The 27188-nt window shown below is 38.0% G+C and overlaps 1 protein-coding gene across 3 annotated transcripts in view; it reads left to right on the top strand.

Annotated features, from left to right (window-relative positions):
- B3GALT1 (beta-1,3-galactosyltransferase 1) overlaps positions 1–26493 on the top strand; it is a 500198-nt gene extending 473705 nt beyond the window's left edge. For 2 of the 3 annotated variants that reach the window (XM_070422813.1, XM_070422814.1), the window contains one exon: positions 21705–26493. In XM_070422813.1, the coding sequence (XP_070278914.1) occupies positions 21934–22914 (981 nt within the window). In that variant the 5' untranslated portion in view covers positions 21705–21933 and the 3' untranslated portion in view covers positions 22915–26493. Of the gene's footprint in view, positions 1–19094; positions 19115–21704 lie in introns of those variants that run through there. The other variant, XM_070422815.1, reaches the window with a different exon arrangement.
- The last annotated feature ends 695 nt before the right edge of the window (positions 26494–27188 follow it).

Genomic DNA, 27188 nt, shown 5'->3' with positions numbered 1-27188 from the left:
TTTTTAAGCACTTGAATAGTATGGGGTTTGATGTTAAGTTTTAAAGAACCTGAAAAAAAAAACCAGCCACAAACAAATTAAAATTTATTCCCTGAACTAGGCTATTATAAATATGCATATTATTACAACAGTTACATTGTACAGAGAATAGTAGGGAATTGTTTTAACACATCTTCTTTAAGACAATAAAAGCCAATGGTCAGCCTGGCCTGTGTTGCTCAGTGGTTGAACATTGACCTGTGAACCAGAAGGTCACCGTTCAACTTCTGGTCAGGGCGCATACCCAGGTTTCCATTGCAGTCCCGTAGGGGGCATGCAGGAAGTAGCCCTTCGATGCTTCTCTCTCCTCTTTGATGATCCTATCTCTCTCTCCCTCTCCCTTGCTCTCTGAAATCAATTTTTTAAAAAACATATTGAAAAAGAAGCCAGATTTTTTTAAAGCCAGCTGTCAGAACAAAACAAAAACACGTGAGGTCTCTCCAGTTCTTTCCATTTAAGCCTGAATTGAAAGCTCCAGAAGGAAGGCCTAGCCACATTTCACTCACCCATGCTGATGCCCAGCCAGTAAGACTCCACTCCCCATGCCATGTAACCCCAGCATGTCTTCCCAACATCTGTCTACAATGAGCAATGCATCTTCACGACACCTCTTCCATACTTTTATGCCATTCATCTCATTCCTTACAGCACTGAATTGACTACTCTCTAAACTTCAGCTCCTCATAGACAGTATGTTATTCAACATTCTACCCCCAGGAACTAACACGGCACCTGCATGTAGTAGAGACACTAATAGCATCCTTATTGATAATATATTGCATGAAAATATTTAAGTGCAGTTATAATTTTATTTAATTATTAAAAGTTGTAAGAATAGTATTTATTAATCACTAATGAAAGCAAGACTACTTTCCTAACATTTCTTTCATGTCGTTTTCATGAGTCTGAAGGTGGCGCTCTTTCTGTCTTCCAGCAGAGGAAATGACTGCAGAACAGTGGACACAGCTAGTAAATAGCAGTTTGAACTCAGGTTGTCTGACACCTCACAATACTGCCTCCTTCTTTTAACAAGGGCTTTTCAACATTACTGACAAACTCCAAAATCCTGGAATTAAAAAATAAAAGTTTTTAGCTGTACATTTTCATAAACATTTGACTCATAGAGATTGTCAAGGTGTTTCTAGGTGAATTTGACTTCCTTTGGATGAAGTATTACTTCAGGGTACTTCACAGTTAGGGAAACTAAAATGAAAAGCAATAATATCTTATCCTCACAAGATAGCATGCCTGTTTTTGTGCCAGTACTAGGCTGTTTTGATTACAGTGGATTTGTAGTATAGTTTGATATCTGGTATTGTGATTCCTCCAACATTGTTCTGCAGCTATTCGAGGTTGTTGTTTTTTGTTTTCGGGTGGAGGGTTCCATATAAATTTTTGGAGTGTTTGTTCTAGGTATGTGAAATATGCCATTGGTATTTTAATAGGGATTGCATTGAATCTATAGATTGCTTTGGGTAGTATGGGTATTTTAATGTTGATTCTACCAATTCATGAATACAGTATATTCTTCCACTTGTTTATATATTCCTACATCTCTCTTTTTCAACATCTTATAGTTTTCTGATTACAGGTCTCTTACGTCTTTGGTTAAGTTTATTACTAAGTATCTTAATTTTTTTTTTGCAATGGTAAATGGGATTTTTTAAAAAATTTCTCTTTCTGAGAGTTCATTATTGGTGTATAAAGATGCCATAGACTTCTGGGTGTTAATTTTGTATCCTGCTACATTGCCGAATTCATTTATTAAATCTAGTAGTTTTTGATGGAGTCTTTAGGGTTTCCTATGTACAATATCACTTCATCTGAGAATAATGACAATTTTACTTCCTCCTTTTCAATTTGGATGCCTTTTATTTTTTCTTCTTGTCTATTGCTATGGCTAGGACTTCCAGTACTGTGGTGAACAAGAGTGGTGAAAGTGGGCATCCCTGTCTTGTTCCTGTTCTTAGGGAACATGGTTTAAGTTTTTGCCTATTGAGTCTGATGTATGGCTTTTATTATGTTGAGGTATGTTCCCTGAATTCCCACTTTGCTGAAAGTTTTTATTTAAAAAAAAAAGTGTGTTGGATTTTGTCGAATGCTTTTTCTGCATCCATTGATATGATCATGTGAATTTTGTCTTGCAATCTGTTTATGTGCTGTATCACATTCATTGATTTGCAAATATTGTGCCAGCCTTTCATCCCTGGAATAAATCCCACTTGGTCATGGTGTATGATCTTTTTTAATGTATTGCTGGATCCGATTTGCTAATATTTTGTTGAGGATTTTAGCATCTATGTTCATCAGGAATATTGGCCTGTAATTCTCTTTCTTGTAGCATTTTTATCTGATTTTGGAATTAGGGAAATGCTGTCCCCATAGAATGAATTTGGAAGTGTTCCTCTTGAATTTTTTGGAATATATTAAGGAGGATTGGTGTTAGTTCTTCTTTGACTGTTTGGTAAAAGTCCCCTGTGAAACTGACCAGACCAGAGCTTTTGTTTGCTGGGAGGTTTGTGGGGGTTTTTTTTTTGTTTTTTTTTTTTATTACTGCTTCAATTTCTTCAGTAGTTATCGGCCTAGTCAGGTTTTCTGATTCTTCCTGATTGAGTTTTGGTAAACTGTATTTTTCCAGGAATATGTCCATTTTTTCCAGGTTGTCCAGTTTGTTGGAATATAGAAGTTCATAGTATTTTTTTTTTTTTATTTCTGTGGGGTCAGTTGTTACTTCATCTCTTTTGTTTCTGATTTTGTTTATTTGGGTCCTCTCTCTGTTCCTTGGTGAGTCTGGCTAGAGGCTCATCAATCTTGTTTATCTTTTCAAAGAACCAGCTCTTGGTTTTACTGAGCTTTTGTATTGCTTTTTTAGTCTCTATGTCATTTATTTCTGCTCTAATCTTTATTATTTCCTTCCTTCTACTTACTCTGGGCTTTTCTTGTTGTTCTCTTTCTAGTACTTTAAGTTGTAGAGTTAGATAACTCATTAAAAGTTTGTCTTGTTTTTTTTTTGTTTTTTTTTTTTGAGGTAGGCCTGTAGTGTTATGAACTTCCCTCTCAGGACTGCTTTCACTATGTCCATAGATTTTTGAGTTGTCGTGTGTTCATTTACATAAGTTTCCAGGATGTTTTTTATTTCTTCTTTGATCTATTTGGTAACCTATTCATTGTTTAATAACATGCTATTTGGCCTCCATGTGTTTTAATTATAGTTGATTTCTAATTTCATGCCATTGTGATCTGAGAAGATGCTTGATATGATTTCAATCTTATAGAAACTTGAACTTGTAGAGACTCAGTTTGTGTCCTAACATGTGGTCTAACTTTGAAAATGATCCACGTGCACTTGGGAAGAATGTATATTCTATAGCTTTGGGGTGAAATGTTCTCAAAATGCAAAATAATTCCATCTGATCTAGTGTGTCATTTAGGATTGCTGTTTCCTTGTTGATTTTTTGTCTAGAAGACCTATCCATTGATGTCAATAGGGTGTTAAAGTCCCCTACCATGATTGTAATGCTGTCCATCTCTCCCTTAAAATCCTCCAGAAGTCTTTTTATATATTTGAATGCTCCTGTATTGGATGCATATATGTTTACCAGAGTTACATCCTTTTGTTGAAATGATTCCTTTAATATTGTGAAGTGGCCTTAATTGTCTCTTGTTATGTCCTTCACTTTGAAGTCTATTTTGTTAGATATGAGTGTTGTTACTCCAGCTTTTTTAAATTTTATTTTCATTTGCCTGGAAAAAAATTTTTCATCCCTTCACTCTATTTTTTTTTTTTTTTGAGGGGGGTTTCTTGTAGGCAGCATATATATGGGGTCATATTTTCTTATCCATTTGGGTACCCTGTGTCTTTTAAATTTAAGGTTATTTTTGATAGGTACTTATTTTTTGTCATTTTTATTCTTTATGCCTGTGTTCACTGTCTTTCCTTGATATAGGACTCCTCCAGGTGTTTTCTGTCCTTCTTTGATATATGTCTCCTACTCAGCTGAACCTCAGTTGGTAATTCTGGGTGTATGCTCCCCACTTTAGTTTTATATCCAGTCTGGTCTTCACAGAAGGGTTGAATCAAAAGAACGCAACTGGTAAACTGTAAATCACTTAGTGGATACAGCTGTCCCTTTACTAAGTCAGTCTTTATTTAACTACTAGGCACAAATCTTCATGCACTGGGGGTGGGTCCCTCAGCCCGACCTGCACCCTCTCCAATCCAGGAGCTCTCAGGGGAGCCCTCTCCAATCCGGGAGTTTCTGTCTGTCTTTGCAATCATATGAGCAAATTGTCTGAGACCCCCAGTTTGGTTTGTTGCTCACAGAATAATAGAGGCTTTTTTTTTTCTTTCCTTCATTGGTGGAGAGTTCCTGGAAGTTTTAGTATATCTTCCCTTTAATTTTTCCTAGATACTCTGATTTTACTTATGTCTCTCACCTTTGCTTTCCCTCCATCCCCCACCGCAACAGTAACTTGCTTCAGGCTCACTTTGCTCTAGTGTCTAGGACAAGGGTCCTCAAACTTTTTAAACAGGGGGCCAGTTTACTGTCCCTCAGACTGTTGGAGGGCCAGACTATATTTTAAAATAAAACTATGAACAAATTCCTATGCACACTGCACATATCTTATTTTGAAGTAAAAAAACAAAACGGGAACAAATACAATATTTGTATTTGCATGTGGCCCGCAGGCCGTAGTTTGAGGACCCCTGGTCTAGGAGATCCGTCTGCCACCAGAACTACGATTCCCAGCATTCTTAGTGCTCCCCTTGCTCTGGGCTTCCACTTCAGGTCTGGGGCTGCCACCAGTACTACTATTCCCAGAATTCCTGGTGCTCCCCACGCTCTTGGTTTTCCCTTCCTGTCTGCTCTATCTCGGTCCCATAGCCTCCCACTCTGCCAAGTCCTCCAAGCCGCCAGCTCTCCCTCTCTGCTGTCCCCCCAAGCCTCTGGCTCTCCTGCTCTGCTCTCCGCCTGGCGCCTGTGTATGTAAATTAACCCGCCATCTTTGTCTGGTTAATTTGCATACCCACTCCTGATTGGCTGGTGAGCATAGTGGGGGGATGGTCAATTTACATATTTCTCTTTTATTACATAGGCTTTTAAGCCCAGGGCACACACTGTAGTGTAACTGGTACAGGGAATGTCTGACTCAAGTCTTTATTGGAGGTGGCTCATCAAACCAACTACTAGGATGTGCTGGTTTCAGCCTCTTAGTAACTGCCCCTGTGCTGCTGAAGATAGTATCTGTGGTGTAAATGACATGGGGGCATCATTCCAGCACCAGCTCTGAGATACATAGCCTGGAACCCTTCATACAAAACAGAGAGCTGTCTCATTTAAGGCCCCAGAACCCATACTGTTCCCATCCCAAGACCCAGAAAGGTTGACTTAGTCCCACTTTATGGATTTGACCCATACACTGCAGGATTTGATTGCTTGTATTGCTTCTTTGAAATATTAGAGGATTGTGAATAAGTTGTAGTTGCAGACTGATGAGCCAGGCTGGAAAGTTATGATAGCACCATGAGTATGAATTCAGGCAGCAGATCATTGCTGGTGCCTTTATTTTCTGACACTGCAATGGAGACATGTGAAGTTTCTAGGATAAGGCATTGTAGAACCAAGAAGACTGTCATCTGTTCCCATATTCACATCACTTTACTCTCTGAGAATGCTAACAGAGTAAACTTGGGAAGAGCAGGAAGCCTGTTAGACTAAATATCCAACACTGGAAGGATGGTTACATAAAGAAATACGACATTGATTGAAAACAAAGTGATAGGAGAGTGGGAAAAAAAGTACATGAAATTGCACGTAAACATGATCCTGTATTTATAAATTAAAATATGTAAAATGCAAGTATGAAAAAAATCTATATCTACTTGTCAACAGTGCTTATGTCTGCTTGATTTTTATTTTCTTTCTTTTGCTTATGTTAATCCTCTAAATTTTGTCTTAAATATGCATTGTTTTTGTACTACTAAAACAAAAGCTTTCTTAAAAGTAATAAATTCTTAAAATACACTGTCAGAAAAAAAGAAAAGTTAAGAAAATTGTGAATAATAAAATAGTAGACTTACAAGAATTTTTAAAAAATAGGTACTCTAATAGGACTATGTTTACCCCATAAAGTAACCAAGAGGCTGTGACCAATCTGCATTTTTAGTTCACTTATTTTTAAGAAACAAAAAATACAATACCAAAATCAGCAGTGATAATAATTTATAATTTCAAAAGGGAAGTAATGGAGCATAGCTGTCCAATAGGGCATGACATCCCAAACTGTGTTCCTGAGAAGCACCTACTGATAACAAAATTCTGTAAGCCATGTTATATTTCTGTTTTGATATTCTCAAAGGAATAGGTCATATTAAAGGCTCTGAGCATTCCCGCAGCAAACACATCTCAAGAACTTGGTTAACCCAGTGTTTTCACCCATTCACATCTCACAACCGAAGTAATAAGGATATGGGAATATACTCCACCCGTAAGGCAGAACTTTGAAAAATGTCTTTCAGACCATGAGAATACTTTACTCCTATTGGACATTTACATATTTGCTTAACTCTCTGACCCAAGTGGAAGATAAATTATAATCCTGATTTCTGACAGTTGCCCTTAAGCTCTGCAGGGACCCAGAAGTATCTACACTTCTCTACTAGTCTTTTGGGACTGACACATGCCCAGGAAACCATGGAACCCATTATTACTGTTGTGCTTCATGCCTTGAAACCTTTCCAATTATTAGAGGGTTATTCTTCATCCCATTCCTATTACCCCAAAATGCAAATTATACTCTTGAATATGACAGCATATGGTTTCTAAAGAATTTCCAAGCACATTAAAATCAACCTAAAATAGTTCTGAAGATAACCTTCTGGGTGAACAATTTTGGCTGTGAAGTTTCATTGGCTCCATACTTTTCAATGTGGATACTCTTATCTGTAGCTTGGATGTGACATAAGGTAAAGCATCTTATTAGGGAATTTCATAGAAGGAAACAGCACAGTAGCTATTGCAAATAATGTCAGTGGCTATGGTAACCCAAGGTGAAAAGCACTATTTGCATCACTTTATCACTCCTTGAAGATCCAATTTACACATGTTACTGCTGTAACCAGACAAGATGGATGTGATTACAAATGACCCACCACAACAGCAAGCCAGATAATTTATTAAAAATCCAGTTCAGAAAGACATTTGGGAAAGAATAATTCAAGGTTTCAACAGTTGACAACTTGTGAAAAACTTTGAAAAATATTAATCCCAGAAAAAGTTCAGATTCTACATTACATTTCCTAAATTTCTCTTTCATTAGTGCTGTGTGTGTATGTGTATATATTTATTGTCTTTGACAGAAACTTTGTCTTTTGTTCAGAAAGATTATTTTTAATTAGAAACATTATAACCAAGTCATGAGATCAGGAATTAAATCAGAGGCTAAAATTTGCTTTAACTAAAAGGCTGTGACCAATCTGCATTTTTAGTTCACTTATTTTTAAGAAACAAAAAATACAATACCAAATGGCATAGTGAAAAGGTCCAGGCATGAAAGAAAATATCATATACTCAAACTACAAAACACCTTTCAGTGGATCTTTCTGGCACATCACATCAACAATTGCTCTAGAATAGGGTCCATTTCTCTATGATATCTCCACAAAGGGCTCATGTTGATGCTACTATTGGATGAAAGATTTCTGTTTGTGACTACCTGGAGGACATTTACTCAACAATTATTTTTTCATCAACTACAATATTTCTTGCACTATGCTATTATGTTTGGGCATAGTGCTAAAGGTAGATATAGTAATGAGAGTAATAAAATTATGATAAAGCCAGATAAAATCTTTTCATTTACAGAGATTACAGTTTATCAAAGATACACAGTTAAAAGCAGTTGAGGAAACTAGCCTCTTGATTGAGGGATCTTGCCATATGACATAAGGAAACAATCAACCTCTAACACAAATTTGAAAGTAAAGTTGTGAAAGTATATTGAAGATGAAGAAATGATGCAAGTATGGTAGAGAAAAAAATGTACTCATGAGCAATGGCTTCCTTTACATTCTCAATGTCAACTGAACTCTACCATGAATCCAAGAATCTGCCAAATTGAACAGTTCTCGATACTCCAAATCAATCAAAGAACACCTTTGTTTCTTTGCAAATGCTTTCATCTTACCACTGCATGTCTCTCCCTAATTTTTTGCTATTGAGATTTCTCTATTTATTCTTTTAAGTTTGAGATCAAAGTCAATTTTGTCTTTTCCATGAATCTAGCCCAACAATCCCCATTAAGAACTATTTCAGTTATAATAGCATACCTCTAATTATTCTTTATTTCTTCCCACATAGATTATAGTTTATATAGCTATAAGCTCCTTTGCATTTTAGTTTATATATTTAATATGTAACATTTATGAGTTTCAAGTGTGAGGCTGTCAAATATAATGAATGAATAAATTAAAATAAAAGCATAGTGTTTCTTTTTCAGTACAACAAAAAGGACAGAAAATAATAAGTTGTCAGCATGTCTCCAGACTCAAGAATAGGCACAGGTATGATGACGTTTAATATTACAAGTAAAACAAACATATCATGGAAAAAGAACCAATGACTTTTCAGCAATTTTTAAATAATTTTTTATTTTTTAAAATATTTTTATTGATTTCAGAGAGGAAGGGAGAGGGATAGAGAGATAGAAACATCAATGATGAGAGGGAATCATTGATTGGCTGCCTCCTGCTCACACAACCCTTACTGGGGGGGGATGGAGTCTGCAACCTAGGCATGTGTCCTTGGCTGGAATCGAACCTGGGACCCTTTAGTCCACAGGCCAATGCTCTATCCACTGAGCCAAACCAGGTAGGGCTTAAATAATTTTTTATTAATTGATTTGAAAAAGAGAGAGAGAGAGAGAGAGAGAGAGAGAGAGAGAAAGAGAGAGATTTGCTGTTCCACCCATTTATGAATTCACTGACCAGGGATCAAACCTGAACCTTGGAATATTGGGATGATGCTCTAACTAACTGAGCTACCTCACCAGGGCTCAGCAATTTTTGAGAGTATATTTATGGTGGCTTATTTTTAAATGAAGGCAGCCTCATTTTCAATGAGTTCATCTAGGAGAAAGGGCCCAAAGCCAGAGAAAAAGGACAGGCCATGTGACATTTAGTCAAAAGACACATGCCTTGTATTTTAAAGAGCATAAAGAGAGAAAATAGAGTTTTTAAATATAATCCTCAATTCAATAGGCTTCTACTCACATGGGCAGCATTGGTTTATTTATTTATTTAATGATAGTTGGTATTCTCTCAAGCAATACTGAAATGGCCAGCAATTAATAATGACAAAAATTAAATTCTATATGCCATTGCAAAGTTTACCGTGTACCTCACAAACAGCCTGAAAACTAGATTACCATCATTTCATTTTATACTTAAAAAAGTAGAGAGAGTGGTGTGTGGCTTGGGGTTCTTAACAACAGAATGTACTTTACCAGGTTAAGAAGAAAGGAATTCGTTGAAAGAGTTTATGCAGTGCATGGAATCTCTGGGAGGACAAGACCCAGGCTTGGTTACTAACCAGCTAGAACAGCACAGCCATGAACAATACAGCCCAAACAGTGCCTGCCAATTCTTTGGAGCTGTTTTAGAGGACACATCATTGCTTCTACTGCCTCTACTCACACCTGTGATGTTCATGTTTAGAAGCTGGAAATTCCATCACAGTGGTTCCCCAAGAACCAGACACCTTTGTCTCACTCTGTGTGCTTTGCAATCAATCCAAACCACCAGAAAGCCACTGCCATCTTATGTTGCTCACTCCTGTGTCTATATCTTGCCCAGAGGCATCTTATTGGTGGAAACTAGGTCATATGTCTATTTCCTAGTTGTAAAGGGACCTGGAAAATTTAGTTTTGGACTCCAGACTCTTTCCCAACTGACCAGTTTCCTGGAAGAAAAGCCAAAGGGGGATTGGATTGGGAAATCAGGTAACTAAACTACCAAATCTGCCATAAATGGAGAATTTACTTGACTAGAGTCACATAGCTAATAAGTGGCAGAGCCAAAGATATCAGATCCTACACTCTTTCCCAGATAAAACGACTGCTTCACTATGATAAAGACGCGTAGCTCCTCTGACCTTCAGAGTTTAATTAAAATATTACTTAAGAGCAACTATTTCCTTTTAACTTGTAATTGTATGAACTCCAAGCATCATTATTATTGGTTTTCTAGATATCTTAATATTGTGAAGGGAGTAGTCTTGTGAATGGATACAAGTCCTTCATCCTCTCTCCAGTTCTCATTAAAATATAATGACTGACACATCTCAGTTATGAATCTAAGGATCTCAGGGTCAAAAAGGCCCTTGAGACATGGTAATATCCATGGCAGTTATGAGTCTATTTTCCCTACCTCTCATATTACATCACAGAAAATTAAAAGAAATAAGAGAAAAAAATTAATCTGACTATTACAGCATATAAAAAATGAAATACAGAATATCGTGTATGGACCCACACATTACAGTTTAACAGACTTGTGTTCAAGTTCAGGTTTAACAACTCAAGGGCAAGTTGCTTAATCTCTTTGGACCTCAGTTTTCTCTTCTATAAAATGGAAACAAGGACGCCTATTTCTTATAATTGTTGGTAAGATTAAGTGTAAATTATAGAGAACAATATATGTGAGTAGAGGCAGTTGAAGCAATAATGTGTCCTCTAAATATGTAAATTATATTATGAATAGTTATTTCTAAAGCACTTTATATAATCCTAGCAAAGAATAAGTTTTGATTAAATAGAAACTGCTGTTTAAAAATATTATTTCAAAGCACAAGCACAAAGGTTTGAGAGACAACCAAGAACTGAGGCAGGGCTGAATGACAAAATTCAAGTCCTACAGGAGGCCACTGCTTGAAGACTGAGAGAAATAGTTGTTTCATCTGCTGTATGGAAACAACACAGAGTCAGCAAAATGAAACAAAAAATATGGTCCAAATGAAAACAAAAACAAGATAAAACTTTAGAAAAAAGCTTTATAAAATGTGGATAAGTAGTTTTTCTGATAAAAAGTTTAAATTGATGGTCATAAAGATGCTCACTGAACTGGAAGAAGAATGGGTGAACTCAGTGAGATCGTCAACAAAGAGAAGAAAGGATAAGTCAATTGAAGGCTAGGCAGTGGAACACATAACAGAGCAGCAAAGGGAAAAAAAAAAGAGTAAAAATAGCATAACGGACTGTGGGACATCAAAAGACTACCATTGTGCTAGGTTGGTGTTGATCAGTGATTGAGCATTGACCGATGAGCCAGGAGGTCATGATTCGACTCCTGGTCAGGGCACATACCCGGGTTGTGGACTCAATCCCCAGTAGTGGCTGTGCAGGAATCAGCTGATCCATGATTCTCTCTCATCATTGATGTTTCAATCTCTTTCTCCCTCTCCTTTCTTCTCTGAAATCAATAAAAAATATATATTTAAGAAAAGACTATCATTTGCATCATAAGACACCCAGAAGGAGAACAGGAAGGGGTAGAAATTTTATTTGAAGGAATAATAGTTGAAAACTTTCCTAACCTAGGGAAGGAAACAGACATCCAGATCCAGAAATCCCAGAGTGTTCCAAATAAGGGGAACCCAGAAACCCACACCAAGTCATATTATAATTAAAATGTCAAAAGTTAAGACAAGGAGAAAATATTAAAAGCAGGAAGATGAAACAACTTGTTACATATAGGGAACCTCCATAGACAATTAGCAGAAACTTTGAAGGCCAGAAGGGAGTGGCACAATATATTCAAAGTGTTGAAGAAAAAATTCCAACCAGAAATACTTCACCCAGCTAAGTTATCATTCAGTAGTGAAAGAGAGAGTTTTCCAAACAATCACAGCTAAAGGAGTTCCTTACCATTAAACCGGCCTTACAAGAAATGAACTTCTTTATGTTGTAAAAAGGGCACTAATTAGTAACAAGAACACATATGAAAGAATTATTTCACTGAAAGGTAAATATATAATAAAGGCAGTGAATTAATTACTTATAAAGCTTGTATGAAGGTTAAAAGATAAAAGTAGTAAAAGTAACTATGGTTACAATTATTATTAGTTAAGGAATACACAAGGTTTAAAAAACAGTGTAAAGTGTGACATCGGTAATGTAAAACATGAGGGAGAGTAATAGTGTTGAGCTTTACAATGGATCAGTTTATCAACTTAAAATAAACTTAGAGATATGCATTGTATATGTAAACCTCATGGTAATTACAAAGCAAAACCCTGTAGTAAATACACAAAATATAAAGAGAAATGAATATAGGCGTGCTGCTAAAAAATAAAAAATAAAAAAAATTTAAAAAGTTATCAAACCACAAAGGAAGAAAGCAAGAGAAGAAAAAAAGGAATGGAAACTACAAAAACAGCCAGAAACCAATTAGGAGAATGGCAATAATCACTTTAAATGTAGATGGACTATATTAACCAATCAAAAGACAAAGAGTGCTGAATTGATTTTTTTTAAAAAGACCCATCTATATGCTGCCTAGACTCACTTTGGATGTAATTACACACATAGCCTGAAAGTGAAGGGATAGAAAATGATATTCCATGCAAATGGAAATCAAAGAAAGTTGGAGCAGCTATAATACATCAGTCAAGTAGACTTTAAAACAAAGACTATAATAGGAGACAAAGAAGAGCATTACATAATGATAAAGGGATCAATCTAGCAAGTAGATATAACAGTTGTAAATAATTATGCACCCAACATAGGAGCACCTAATATATAAAGCAAATAAATAAATCCAGTAAAGTTGCAGGATACAATATCAATATGCAAATATCTGTTGCATTTCTAAAAATTAATAATGAACTATCAGAAAGAAAAAAATTTAAATCCCATTTACAATTGCATCTAAAAGAATAAAATATCTAAGAATAAATTTAACCAAGGAAGTAAAAACCCAGTGCCATAAGACTGCCCATAGAATAATTTTCATTGACAGCATGTACATAAAATTATTTTGGGTTATTATGTATACCAATAAATTAATATTGTATAAATAAGCTGTTGAATTAGAAAAGGAAAAAATTTTGTAAATTCTCTTATGATATCATCAGTTGCTTCGTAGTACTAATAGCATTCTTTTAAATATGACCTAGAATAAAATTACCTCTCTATGATGAGCTTTATAAAGCATTTCACCTTAGACTTTATAAATTTCAGATAGCAAATACACTAACATCTTTGTGGCTTCTAAAAATATCTATTTATATCACCCCCTCCAAATAATGTGCCAAATAAGTCCTCTTTTTAGTATCACATAGCTCATCGTTTTTAAATTCTCGCAGCTGCTGATTATATTAGTGAAATGTCTTTCCTTTCATCCTCTTCCACAGCTGCCATAAAAAATTCTGGCATTTCCTTCCCAAGAAGCTCTACCCGGATGCATTGCCAGGCTCCCATATTCCTATGTTAAATACGTGATTGCTCTGCCCATCTTCAAAAATGTGTCTCATATAAGGCAGTCAAGATACAATATCCACTAGTGCATAGGAAGCCAAGCATTTATGTAAAATAATAAGATAGCCTCATTTTCACCTTCCCCTGAGAGGATTGTAGCGATGTTTAAAAATTCTCTGAATTCTGTCTAGAACTAGGGCAACCCATTGATTTGAAGAAAGCTATAATCTTCCCTTGTAATTTTAAGTGCACTTTTTCCGCAGTGAATCAGAATAGCAAGAGCCCTAAACCCAAACAAAGACATCCTCATCCAGACCCCTTCTCTTTCAAGCTGGCCCCATTCTTCTGAATGCAAGGGATTTATGAAGATCTTTTCAATAAATTTCAAGGCATATTGAACTAAAAGGAGAAAGGTCCAAATAATTTCTTCCAGATTTAGGAGAGAAATGATTGCAAACTGCCAAGACATGATGAATATCACTCTTGCTTTCCGCCAGTTCCTCATTGCAAATGATCTGTTGGGCAAGTTCAATTATGGGGTCGCTCTGAAAGGATTCATAATTAGATTTTAAAAGGAACAAATTAGCTCTTTGTCTTTCTGAGGCAGAGGAGTCAGAACACTTGTTTCTCTGAGCGTTTGGGGATGTTGACGTCTATGGTTATGATGCTTTCCACAGCCAAGGCGTCTTATTGCGAGGAAAGGCTTGGAGAGAAGGCCAGCCCTCTGTGCTTTGGAGAGAGAATAATTTAGCAAGCTATATAACATAATGGTTTATGAAATTCTTCCTTCAAGGACCATTATCTAGGGCTAATAGTGCTTTATTTCTTCCTTTCTTGTGCTTGTTTAGAGTATAATTACAAGAGCAAGAGGAGAGAAGGGAGTTGGGTATCGAGATAATCATTCGCCAAATTAATGCAGTCAAGTGGAATTTCTGGTCTTTGGGGCTTGTTTATCAATTAGTTCTATTGCTATCTGAGTTCCTGTATTTCCCCATAGAATGAAGTTTTTTGTGTTGTTTTTATTTTATTTCACTCATACACCAGCTCTGAGAAAAGTCAGTTGAGATCAAAACATTTTTCAGAATCTCTTTTACTCTGCTTAATATGATGATGTACTATCCATCCAACTTCTCATCCGTTTCAAGAGCATTTCATAAGGACTAGTAGTTAGCTCTCTCCTTTTTCTGAGTTTCTGTTTTCCTTTCTTTTCTCTCTTTTAACTGTTAAAATTGTTTTTTCCCCAACTGGCTTATGTTTCTGCGCCATGTTCTTGAAGTGACTGTGTGGGTTTTAATGTTAAGACCACCTTTGTAATGTCATGTGGCCTGAATATTCAAAACTGGTTGTGGGTGATAGAAGTGCTGGTAGTGTTTCACATCTGCAGAGGAGACAGGAGCATCAGGGTTATCCCCCAGACACAAGCTGGTATCCCAGGGACTGTTGGACCCATCCTTTTGGAAAATGTGCCGTAGTCCTGGCTTATCTTTCTTTCAACTAATTCGTGTTTTTAAGAGCAAAGAGAAAATGCCAAGGGCAAAGGACTGCTTAAAACTATGCCATCTTCACATGATCTTAAAAAGTAATCTGAACTACCTTTTTAAAAATATAACAGTAAATCAGAATTGGTGTTCCTTTTCACACTCGTGTTTCATTCTTCTTCAAATGCTAATTGCAAATTTTTCGCCCTTTAAAAGTTGGTTTATCAAAACCCAGGATTGTACCTGTTCAAATCAAGAAAATAAAATGTGAAGTCTTTGGAGAGCAAAGTATTTTATTTTGTTGCCACCCACAAAAGTAGGTGTTTTGGGTGGACTTGTGTCTCCCCAAAAGATATATTGAAATTCTAACTGCCAGTAATTCAGAATGTGGTCCTATTTGGAAACAGGGTCCTTCTAGAGATAATCAAGTTAAAACGAAGTCACCAGGTTAGACCCTAATCTAATATGACTGGTGTCCTTATAAAATGGGGAAGTTTGGATGCAGGCACACAGGGAGGATGATGCCAAGTAAAGATGAAGCTGGAGATCTGGGTGATGCATCTATGAGCCAGAGTGCCAGAGATTACCAGAAATCCATCATGGGACAGATCCTCCCTCCCAGCCCTCAGAAAAAACCAACCGTGCCAAACCCTCTTTGACTTCTTGCCTTCAGAATGACACAACTGTGTGGTTTAAGCTACCCAGTTTGCGGTACTTTGTTACAGCAAAGTACCAAAACTAATACAGTGCAGCACTTACATTCCCAGAAGTTGAGGGCATCTGCAGGAGTGGGTGGAATGGCCACAGCTGGGAAACAGGGATCCAAAAAGATCCAGAAGACCAGGGAGGGGTCAAAACCAAAAAGATGTTCCTAACACAGCATAAATTCTAAAGAGCCAGGCAAACAAACCTTAGTGACAGACTCAAAGACTGAACCAGAGTTTGCCAGGCATTCTGTTCTCAGCCCAAATGTCTCCTCCTCAGAGAGTGACCCATTTATATAAGTAGCCCCCCTCTCCCCTCCTACCTCTGATCAGTCTCTATCCCATTATACTCACTTTATCTGAATCACAGTGCTTATTGCAACCTGAAATTATTTTTACATTTAGTTATCAAGTGTTTTATTTTTTTCTTCCCCTCCTAGAAAGTACGCTCCCCATCTGTATTGTAGAAAGGTGCCTGGCATATCACAGGAGTTCCCCACATCTTTGATGAATAAATGAAGTAGATTTGAAAACCCAGGGGAAATCTGGACCTGGAGATACTGTGTTCTTTGAGACACCAGACAGGGCAAGAAGGCTATTAGGCGGGACCCTGTGTCCTTGCCCATGAGAGAAGGGAAGATGGAACATTTGCCAAGCCAATTCAGAGGTAACTGAGGCACAGGAAACCAGTGTTGATTTGTACCTGCCTGAGCCCTCATGGGAAAAGACAAGAACGTGGCACCCCAGACTAAGCACCGGCCCCTCAAGAGACACTACCAGCCTGCTTCCAGGACTTACCTCTGGCCATACAACAAAAGAACTTTAGCAAATTCAGGGACTAATTTACTCAAGATAACAGACTATCCACCATGCCGTTTCTAGGAGAAACATGTGCTCCTTAAGTTGAAATTTCTGCCCCATTAACTTCCTGAAAGGTGGAGGTGGAGAGTTACTGGGGAGTTCTGCTAATGTGGTAATCTGCGATACATTAGAGCCCCGGGGGAAATCTTTCAAGTGTTCTAGTGAATGTTTCAGTTTGGAGGAGTTTGTATTTAACGGTTGACAAGCTAATGTGTCGTCAGTGTCTTGGTTGTGGAAGAGCTGCTAAAAGGAATGACAAATGTATGTGCAACTTGCTATTTTCCTGATACATTAACATGTCGGTTAAACAAGATTTTAAATCTTGTAAAACTGAGAGAACCCTCCAGAGAATTGAACTTTGTGACAGACACTCAGCTCCTTCCCCAGAACTTTTCAGTGGACCTTTGGCTTTGAGTTCTCCAGAAAGAAAATAGAATTCTCTAGCAGGAAAATCTACACAGTGTAGTCACTAACCTAGGCAAAGAAACCAAGGAACTGATACCAATCCTATATATTTAGAAGAATCTATTGATATATGTGCTTTAGATCCTAAATCATGACCTGGTGTCCTAACATAATCCCCTCATCCCCATTAGATCCTGCTCTCTCTCTCTCGCTCTCTCTCTAAATCCTCACTCAAGGATATGTGTTGTTGTTTTATTATTATTATTAATTTTTAGAGAGAGAGGAAGGGAGAGAAGGAGAGAGAAAAAACATCAATGTGAGAGAGAAACACCTATTGGTTGGTTGCCTCTTGTATGTGCCCCAACCCAGGATTACACCCACAACCTAGGTATGTGCCCTGACCAGGAATTGAACCCACCACCTTTGGGTGTACAGGACAACACTCCAGCTAAGTGAGTGACCTGGCCAGAGCAGATCCTGCTCTTTGTATCATAATACCGTCTGTCTATACGGCACCCTTCCCCCAGAAACTCAAGCAATTGGCAATGGTCATTAATGCCTATAATGCGTTTGGAGATTAAGCAGATGTTAGTCTTGCCCTTAGTTTATTCCTAAAACTACAGAGGCACAGAAAGCCACATAACAATTTAGGATTGCTCACAGAGTAAAATGCGGACATCTGGCCCATTACCAACTGCTTCATCCAACAGATATGCAATTACTCTCTAGAGTTAAATGCACCATGTTACTCTCTTGTCTCTTTCCTTATATTACTGATTCTGGTCAAGAGCCATATAGAGGGGGTCCCCACAAATGTATACACACACTTTGAATAACTATAAAGACAGTGTTTATTAAAATACATTTCATTTTCAAAATTGAGCTAGCAACTGTTAAAATGTGTATACAGCCCTAACTGGTTTGGCTCAATGGATAGAGCGTTGGCCTGCAGACTCAAGGGTCCCAGGTTCAATTCCGGTCAAGGGCATGTACCTTGGTTGCGGGCACATACCCAGTAGGGAGTGTACAGGAGGCAGCTGATCGATGTTTCTAACTCTCTATCCCTCTCCCTTCCTCTCTGTAAAAAATCAATTAAACATATATTTAAAAAATGTGCATACATTTTTGGGGGGACACCCTGTATTTGTACTTGTTTGTGCACCTGAAAAATCTGTTCTGTTGTAGGCAAAAGGGACATTTTTAGCAGCCTTTTATCGTTATCTTGGGCTGCTCTTCAGTTTCTAGGCTGGTTCCTTGTCCCATTTCCATCCTCTCTTTTTATAGGTGATAACTGCATTAACTAGTGACCAAAATATAATACTGTGCCTACTTTATTTCTCATGTTTGAATAATAAAGTCAATGGAAAGAATGATTCTTTCAGTGTGTGTGTGTGTGTGTGTGTGTGTGTGTGTGTGTGTGTTATTCAGGACTTCAGAGAAAGGGAACTGCAGAGTGTTTCTGAACCTCTTCCATGGTTGTAGCTCTCTCGCCACCCCCAGCATCTTTAAGATTTAAAGTGCTCTTTGCAAGTCATCATTTTTTCATGATGAAGAATCCCCTACAGAATTGCTGTAGTGTGTGCGTAGCAAACCAAAATGAACTAGAAAAAACTCCAAGCAGTGAGCACACATCTCAAAAAATGAACATATGGATCCCAGGGAGACCAGCAGCCTGAGATGCTCCCTGCCACCCTGGGCTTCCCCATCTAAGATTTCACCTCAGGTGCTAACAGGCCTTAGGAAGCTTGAAATGACCACTCACCACTCACTCATTAGCTGAGTGATCTTGAGCAAGCTACTTCATCTCTCCGAGTTTCACTTCTGTCATCTGGAAAATTGAGAAAATACCTCCCAATTCACTGTAGGGAATGAAGCTCTATAAAATGTGTGGTACAGAATACCACACGGTGCCTGGTGTACATCCACATTTTAAAATGAGGCCTACAATAGCAATGGCATGAAGTATCATGTTTGTTAGCTGTCTGGGGAAAATTGCTTATTCTTCAATGAAAAGTGTTTATAAATACATAAACTTGTTCATGATCTCACCTATTTCTCTTCTATTTCTCCCTCTTTTAGCTCTTTCTAAATCTCCTGGTACCTGTGTTTATGGAGTCTATCCCTTGCCCCCACCCCTGAAAGTCACACAGAAAGGTATCGGATAAAACAAACTCACTTACCCTTCTGGGGCATAGAACTGTGGGAGAAAGAAACCCTTAATGTGGAAGAATGAATTGCTATTGAAATCAGTGGGTAGGATTTGGGTAAAGTAAAACCCTCCCTTACCCCCTTTAGATTGCAAAGATGGGTAGCCAGCTACTCAGCTCAGAACAATTTCTGAGTGCCACTCACCATCTGGCCTCTGCTTATCTCAGGAGCCCCAAAGCTCACCATTCCCATCCTCATCCACATCACCTGTCCTCTTCCTTCACTTCACTGTCTGCACTCCTGGCACACACTTCTCTCATGTTCTGCCTTTGAATTTACTGTTCCCTTTACCTAGAATGCCCAGCTCTCATCCAGATAACTCCTAGTTGTCCTTGAAGATTCAGCTCAGATAACTATTCTGAATTTCCCATGGTACCCTCCCCAGGGCTAATCATCATTTGACTCCAGGATGAATGGAGGAGTGAGGATTCCAGTTGCAGTCTTTGAGAATGCTGGGCTCTGGAGTTGTACTGTGCACAGTCTGCAGGACTGTTCCTGGTTCTCTCACATCCTGTCCACCAGCCCACCTCTCCTGTGCACCCCAGGAGCCTGATGGTGGAAATTTTTATTCCACTGTTTTAACCACTTCTTTGAAGTCTTTTCACATAGCCTGTGAGTTCCTTGAGGAGGCATATGGTTTCTATTTCTGTTTTCCCAATACCTCTTATACATGATTAATCCTCCATCAGTAGCCTTGTTAATTTCCAGTAGAGAAGAGCCATTTCCAGATGAGACTCTTTGAGTACCTTAACAGCTTAGTAATAGGTGGCTCAGAATTTTGTCGGAAAGAATGAAAGGCAACAAGGGCTATCTATGGATAAAGATAAGCTAACAAGAATCAGCTAAGTAGACTAGAATAATGGTGGAGAAAGTTTGGTTTCTAGTACCCTCTTGAGACTCACTCACATCCCTTTAGATTTCAAATGGAAGTGATATCTGTATTCCTAAGGCGAGAAGGCTGACTATGCCTAGAGTCATGCTGCTTGAAGCCATTCTAATATTTATTTAGTTAGAACCATACCCACACTGGGCATTGCTGGCCTCATATGTATCATATATTCACAGTCAGCTCTTGGCTTAGACAAGAAGATATGTATTATCTCTGCTGTTGCTCAAAATGTCTTTTCATTTCATTATGACTATTGTGCTTAGAAGCCTGATTTTTAGTCTATAATCCCAGTTAAATGTTTTCAACATAGTCTACACATTTAAGTGCACAGTCTTCTTTGAAGCAGACTCTGTTGAAATGGATATCCATTATCTGTTATCTCTGTCTCCAGGACTACCACATTTTGCTCTAGCGAGGAAGGGACAATTTTTTACATGAATGGACTTTGCAACTTGGCACATATTACCTGGCATGATAGAAGTTGAAGTTCTAGAAAAGATCGGAGTTCCAAAGGACAACTTTTTAAAAAAAATATATGTTTTTATTGATTTTAGAGAGAAAGGAAGGGAGAGGGGGAGAGAGAGAGAGATAGAAACACCGATGTAAGAGAGAAACATCATTGATCCGGCTGCCTCCTGCACACCTCCTGCTGGGGATCAAGCCCAAAAGCCTGGGCATGTGCTCTGATCAGGAAACGAACCATGACCTCCTAGTGCAAGAGGGATGATGCTCAACCATTGAGCCACACCAGCTAGGCAACGGACAACTTTTTTGTTTGAACACCAATTAAAGGGCTATGTCACAACTCCCAAGCTCAATTGTCTCTCTTATTATATTCCTGTTATGTTTGCAGGTTAAGTATAACTAAGTAAAAAAAATTAAAAGGGGCAGTATAATTTCATCAAGGGAACATCTAGGTGAATTGTTGAAAACCACAAAATGTGGTACCATTTAGATCAACTCCAAAATGAATAATGCCCACTGTCTGGAAAGACACTTGTGTGGTGGTCTTCATGCATGAGGAGTAAAATATTCTCCATATGGGGCATCATAGAAAACTGAGAAGTAGGAACTAACATTTGCGAGAGCCAAAGTAAAGAAAAAGTGAGGAAAATTTGGGAATTGCTTCTAAATCTGAACCAAAGGAGACCATTTTAGCAGAGATTTTTCAGTGGTGATCAACACATTTTTCACATACAGGGCTAGAGAAAGCAAAGAGATGTTTACAACTGATGTCTTCACCGCAGTCAAGCCAACAAAAACTCAAAGTTGGAAAAATGGAAAAGAGATACAAGGCTGTGTGAGACTTTCCTGCATGAAAGAAGACTTTAGTGTCAGAAGGTGTTTAACTGCAAAGAAGGCCACCTATGAAGAGAAGGAAACTTGTTTTAGTTACTAATGTTCCATTTACTGCATATTCATCTAGAGTTCATAATCTATATATTTGTTATTGGGTGTGATTATCCATAAACCCCTTCTATCAAGGGAAGAAAGGGGAGGATGGTTGTGTCAGGAAGTTTTCAGTACTGAGGAAATGGTTATGTTTATTTTAGTCATCGTGGGCAATTCTTAAACCCATACTATGTTTATGTGAGAATATGAAATGACTTCATAAATCTGAACAACTTTACTTTATTGATTTTGCAGAGTTAAGAGGAAGATCTATGAGGCATGAAGCCTTCGATCAGGGTTGGAAGAAAGTAAAATGAATGCAGAGATAGCAGACTGCCACTAAGACCCATGGACAATGCTACACTCACACTTCTCTATCAAACTTTAAGATTAACTAGTAATATGCTACCTTTGCGAGATGAAAAGAAACTAATGCCAAGAAGGCATATTCTTCAGTATTTGGAATAGACGTGCTCTCAAGACCATGGCTTCAAAGGTGTCCTGTCTGTATGTTTTGACAGTTGTGTGCTGGGCCAGCGCTCTCTGGTACTTGAGCGTAACTCGTCCTACTTCTTCCTACTCTGGCTCCAAGCCATTCAGCCACCTAACAGTTGCCAGAAAAAACTTCACGTTTGGCAACATAAGAACTCGACCTATAAACCCACATTCTTTTGAATTTCTTATAAATGAGCCCAACAAATGTGAGAAAAACATTCCTTTCCTTGTTATCCTCATCAGCACCACCCACAAAGAATTCGATGCCCGCCAGGCCATCCGAGAGACATGGGGGGACGAGAACAGCTTTAAAGGGATCAAGATCGCCACGCTGTTCCTCCTGGGCAAGAACGCTGATCCTGTTCTGAATCAGATGGTGGAGCAAGAGAGCCAAATCTTCCACGACATCATCGTGGAGGACTTCATCGACTCCTACCATAACCTTACCCTCAAAACATTGATGGGGATGAGGTGGGTGGCCACTTTTTGTTCGAAAGCCAAGTATGTCATGAAAACAGACAGTGACATTTTTGTAAACATGGACAATCTTATTTATAAACTACTAAAACCCTCCACCAAACCAAGAAGGAGGTATTTTACTGGCTATGTCATCAATGGAGGGCCCATCCGGGACGTCCGCAGTAAGTGGTACATGCCCAGGGATCTGTACCCTGACAGTAACTACCCGCCGTTCTGTTCGGGGACTGGCTATATCTTCTCAGCCGATGTGGCTGAACTCATTTACAAGACCTCACTCCACACAAGGCTGCTTCACCTGGAAGACGTCTATGTAGGACTGTGTCTTCGCAAGCTGGGCATTCATCCTTTTCAGAACAGTGGCTTCAATCACTGGAAAATGGCCTACAGTTTGTGTAGGTACCGCCGAGTTATCACTGTGCATCAGATCTCTCCGGAAGAGATGCACAGAATCTGGAATGACATGTCAAGCAAGAAGCATCTCAGATGTTAGAGTTTTTACCAGTGTAAATACATTTCTTTTTTAAGAAACGGGGCTTGGGTGTTGGTATTTTACAGGTGTCACCAGGAGAAGTGAACTGGTGAAGGGGTTTTGTAAAAAGCGTTTTCTTCCTGCTCCTAGTTCCTTTCTTGGATTGCCAATTTACAAGCATTAGGCTCCGGTCATAGAAACAATGCATAAGTGAGAAGGGCCAGATTTTATTCTCAGGTCCTAAGGCCTTGCATTTATCTCAAAAAGCAACTTCCTACCAACCGCTAGGATTTCCATACTGTGCGACTGAGATACAAATCTGGTTCTGGGAAACTGCAACTCACAGTAAATGTCTTCATTGCATCTCTGCAGAAGTAAAGAAATAACTCTTTTTCAAAAACAGCTCAGAAGTAATGCACAGTTAGGAAGACACACTGGATGCGAGTGATTAGTATTGTGTGTGCTGTTACATTTAATTTTTACATACATTACCACATCATGTGTACAGTATCTGTGGTTCCAACAAGAAATGAACTTACTAGTAGTACTTGCAGGGAGGCTGCAGTTAAATAAATGGAAGTTTAAACTTAAGAATCAAATACTTTGTATGTTTGGAAGATGATTTTGCTTGCTCATCGAACACACATGACCTGTGCCTCCAAGGGGATTTTGCCAGATGTCATCGTTTCTGCTACCCTCCACATCATGTAGCTAAATGCATTTTACAGTTTCTGTCTCAGGCAGGCACATGTGTAGAAATAAGTTGGTGGGAGGCCAGAAGAACAATAAATCACACAGAGAAAATACAAATTTATATATGCATTATAATTCACATAAGCTTAGCAATCGTATAAGATGTCCTTCCCACACATTTGCAAAGTACATGAGAAAAATCTTTTATTAGCAGATACCAACGTTATTGAATGATTTAGCCCTACAGCTAAGAGATATAATACTCTCTAATATTCGAAACATCCAAGTACCTCTATCATCCTTGCTGATAGGAATGTTCTGAAGGCTCTGTAATTGGGGTTCATGGGAAAGAAGAGGGGGAAGCTTGAGTTCAGGTTCTACTGATGCCGTAATACAGTTGGGTCATGTAAGCAGGTATCTTTACCTTATTGTGCTTCAAATACGCTCACTTATAAAATGGCTGGAAAAAAACACCTACCTCACAGGTGCTGTGAGAGCAAATCTCATTTGCTAAGTATTTTGAGATCCTCGGTTTAAAAGGTGCTACGTAATGCAACGTATCATGCATTATGCTAAATGCTAAAGTGATGGTCAGAAGTAGTAGTCACATCATTTTAATATAAATCTGCCAAAATAAAGATTAGATATGAACTGTTATTGCACCTGATTCTTCTAAAACTTTTCCTTGGAGATGCTAATTGTTTGTGGAAGCTTCGATTTCTCTGTCATTCATTCTGGTTTCAATGAATAAGTTATTATTTCAGTGCATTGCCCTGATCTCCCAGGATGCTGAAAGGGAAGGCAGCTGGCTTTCTTTGGGGAGGAGCCTCTGGCGAGGGGTATATTAGAGCAGTTGAAGCACATGCTTTGCAAAATGTATCACAGCAACTTAGAGCTCAGGAAACTTGAGACTTGATCTGAAGTCTCAGTCAGAACTGTGAGGATCAGTGGAGCTAGTCCACTTCTATGGGAAGAATAGGCCCTCAGCAAACCACACATTCCACAACTTCTATCACTCATTAGAAAACTGTGTTTTCATTCAAAGGAAGGCCCACAACTGAAAGAGTATATCTTTTTTTAATATGACCTTTGGAAGCCCCCTTAGAAGTTGGTAGCAAACAGGTAGACAAAATGAATAAATGGAAGTCATGGCCTATTTACTGAAAACACTGGGTCTCTCATCCCCAGCCCCAGAAGAACCCAATGTGAGACAGGCCTCCCGGTCCCTTACTACATCTTCATCTTACAGTCATCAGAACTGTAAGAACTGGGGAGAGATGGATTAGCACAGGTGAGCCACCCTCCAACCGCACCCTTTAACTGCTGTGAGTTCCAGTCACTGCAGAGGTCTCATGACTTTGTACGTGGTTCACCTGTCAGTCCTGTGGCTGAGTCAAGCTTCTGTCTCATACTACCGTCTTGCATTCACCTTATGCTGACTCAAGTCACCATTGGTGTCAAGGAATTATGTGCTATAAACATTATATATGTACATCTATCAATTGGGATGTGTGTGTGTGTGTGTGTGTGTGTGTGTGTGTGTTATGAATAGAGCCCTAATCTTTAAAAGGAGCAAAAATCAGAAAATCATGTCTTAAAGAACTATTTCCTAACTTTTTTATGCTAGGTAGTGCCCATGTGACAAACATGTAAATATACATCAAAGACCGTATGTATATATTTTAAAGGCGTTTTTTTCTTCTCCCCACCATTACGCATAGCTAGAATGTGCTTGCTGGGTACATTTTCTTCTGCATGGAGCTTGGTGAGGCAAGGCCATTTGTCCAGTTGCAATAGCGTAAAGCATGTTTGCCTTTGTTTTTTGAATGTTCAAAAAATGTTTAAGTCAAAGTGATCAGAAAATGCTCTAATTTTCTACTTTTGTTAATTTTGACACTGTCCAAATTATGGTTTCGGTTATTTGTGATGCCATTTTTTAAAAAATTATTATTTCTGATATAAAATAATATTTCAGGCAGTATTGTACTTGGAGTCATTCAGACAGTTTTTACAAAAACCTTCTGACTGTCCCCATACATTTTTTTTCGTTTTGCATTGTATAACAAAAGGTATTAATGATTAGTGTCTATATTCTTACATTTTTTTTCTTAAATTTATTTTGGGAAAAAAATTTTATCTTTGGTGACTAGATTGTGTGGCTTTGTGTCTTATATTGACTCAAATGCCAGTTTCAATATATAATATTGTATTTTTAAATACTAGAATAAAAATGAAGATCATTTTTTATTTGGATTAAATTCAGAAGAAAAACACACCTCTTTTTGTGATATGATATAGGGACAACAAACTCTTTACAGAGATGCTAAGGAAGGAGTTTTTCAATGAAATCTCTTCTATCTAAAGACAATGGAACATTTACATAAAACGCCTGGGATTCATTTTCTACCTTTCCTAATATGTGGGTTTAGTGGGGGGATTGATGATGTGATTTCTTCGGTAAAGGTGAAGATAGTTTTTATAAGCAAAAACGTAACTTGTGAATGAAAGAAGTAATTTACTAGAAACACTTGTTGATGATAATTGACATTTAGGTATATCGTTATATATGAATGATTGTATTTATGTATTTATTTGTCAAAATTGTACATACTATTTCGCCAAATGTAATTGTCTGTAAAAGTGCACTCTCCAGGTTTGTAGTACTGTTTAGGGTTACATGGGTTGCCAATCAAGCTGCTAATCAGAATACTATTTTTTGTATCAATGTCATAAAACTGAAAGTGACAAATAGATGCTGACGATGTCTTTACATTCAGTTTCTTCACCTTCCTCTTGAAATGTAAACTGTGGATTGAAAGCACGATGCTAATGTGTAAGCCCATCTGTCCTGAGGAATATTATGGTTCCATAAAGCTGATTTTTTAAACCATTGGGATAAATAAACAGAAGGAGAACATATTTTGCACTTTGCTTCTTTTCTGAAAGAATATTTTTGGTGAGAGGTGATAGTTACCATTCGCTGATGCCTTGGCATCATTAACCTTGTTCACAACCTCAATCTAGGTCATAGTTCAAGCCATTCAGAGTTCATCCCTGACAGCCTAGGGCAACCTAACAGTCAACTCAGAGATGACTTGGTCTAGTAGGCCAGGGGCAACTCCCGGATTAGGAAGCTGATATCTCCCTTGCCTCTTGGTGGCTTCAGGAACATTTTTGTGTTAAATTCTATGAGTTGAACATGCCAACAAATTCTATCCAGAGAGCTTTATATTGTTAATGTACTTGGGTGAGTTAGTACACATTGAATCTAAGGCAAAACTGTCATTCTTATGTTTCACCTACATATATCCTTTGGAATGTTGTATACTATTTAAAAAATTTGATAGGCTGGAAAAATGGTATTCTTTGCGGCAAACAAGTAGATGCTGATTGCTGATGCCTGACACCATAAGCAAGAAAGTAATAGCTATTTAAGAGACAAGTTCTTTTTATTATCAATCCCAATCTAACTAAATAGGTCTTCTTTACTTTTTAATGGAAATTCAACTTTGGATTTACTACCCCTGTACCTTGGAGTTCAAAAAGGTAGAATCTAACAGGTGAGCTGAAATGTGTAAATGATGAAAATGTAAAATAGATAG

This window comes from Myotis yumanensis, unplaced genomic scaffold, assembly GCF_028538775.1.
Source record: "Myotis yumanensis isolate MYYU_CA2020_CCGP unplaced genomic scaffold, mMyoYum1.0.hap1 SCAF_8, whole genome shotgun sequence".
NCBI classification, from domain to species: domain Eukaryota; kingdom Metazoa; phylum Chordata; class Mammalia; order Chiroptera; family Vespertilionidae; genus Myotis; species Myotis yumanensis.
This window is presented reverse-complemented; position numbering and strand designations above follow the sequence as displayed.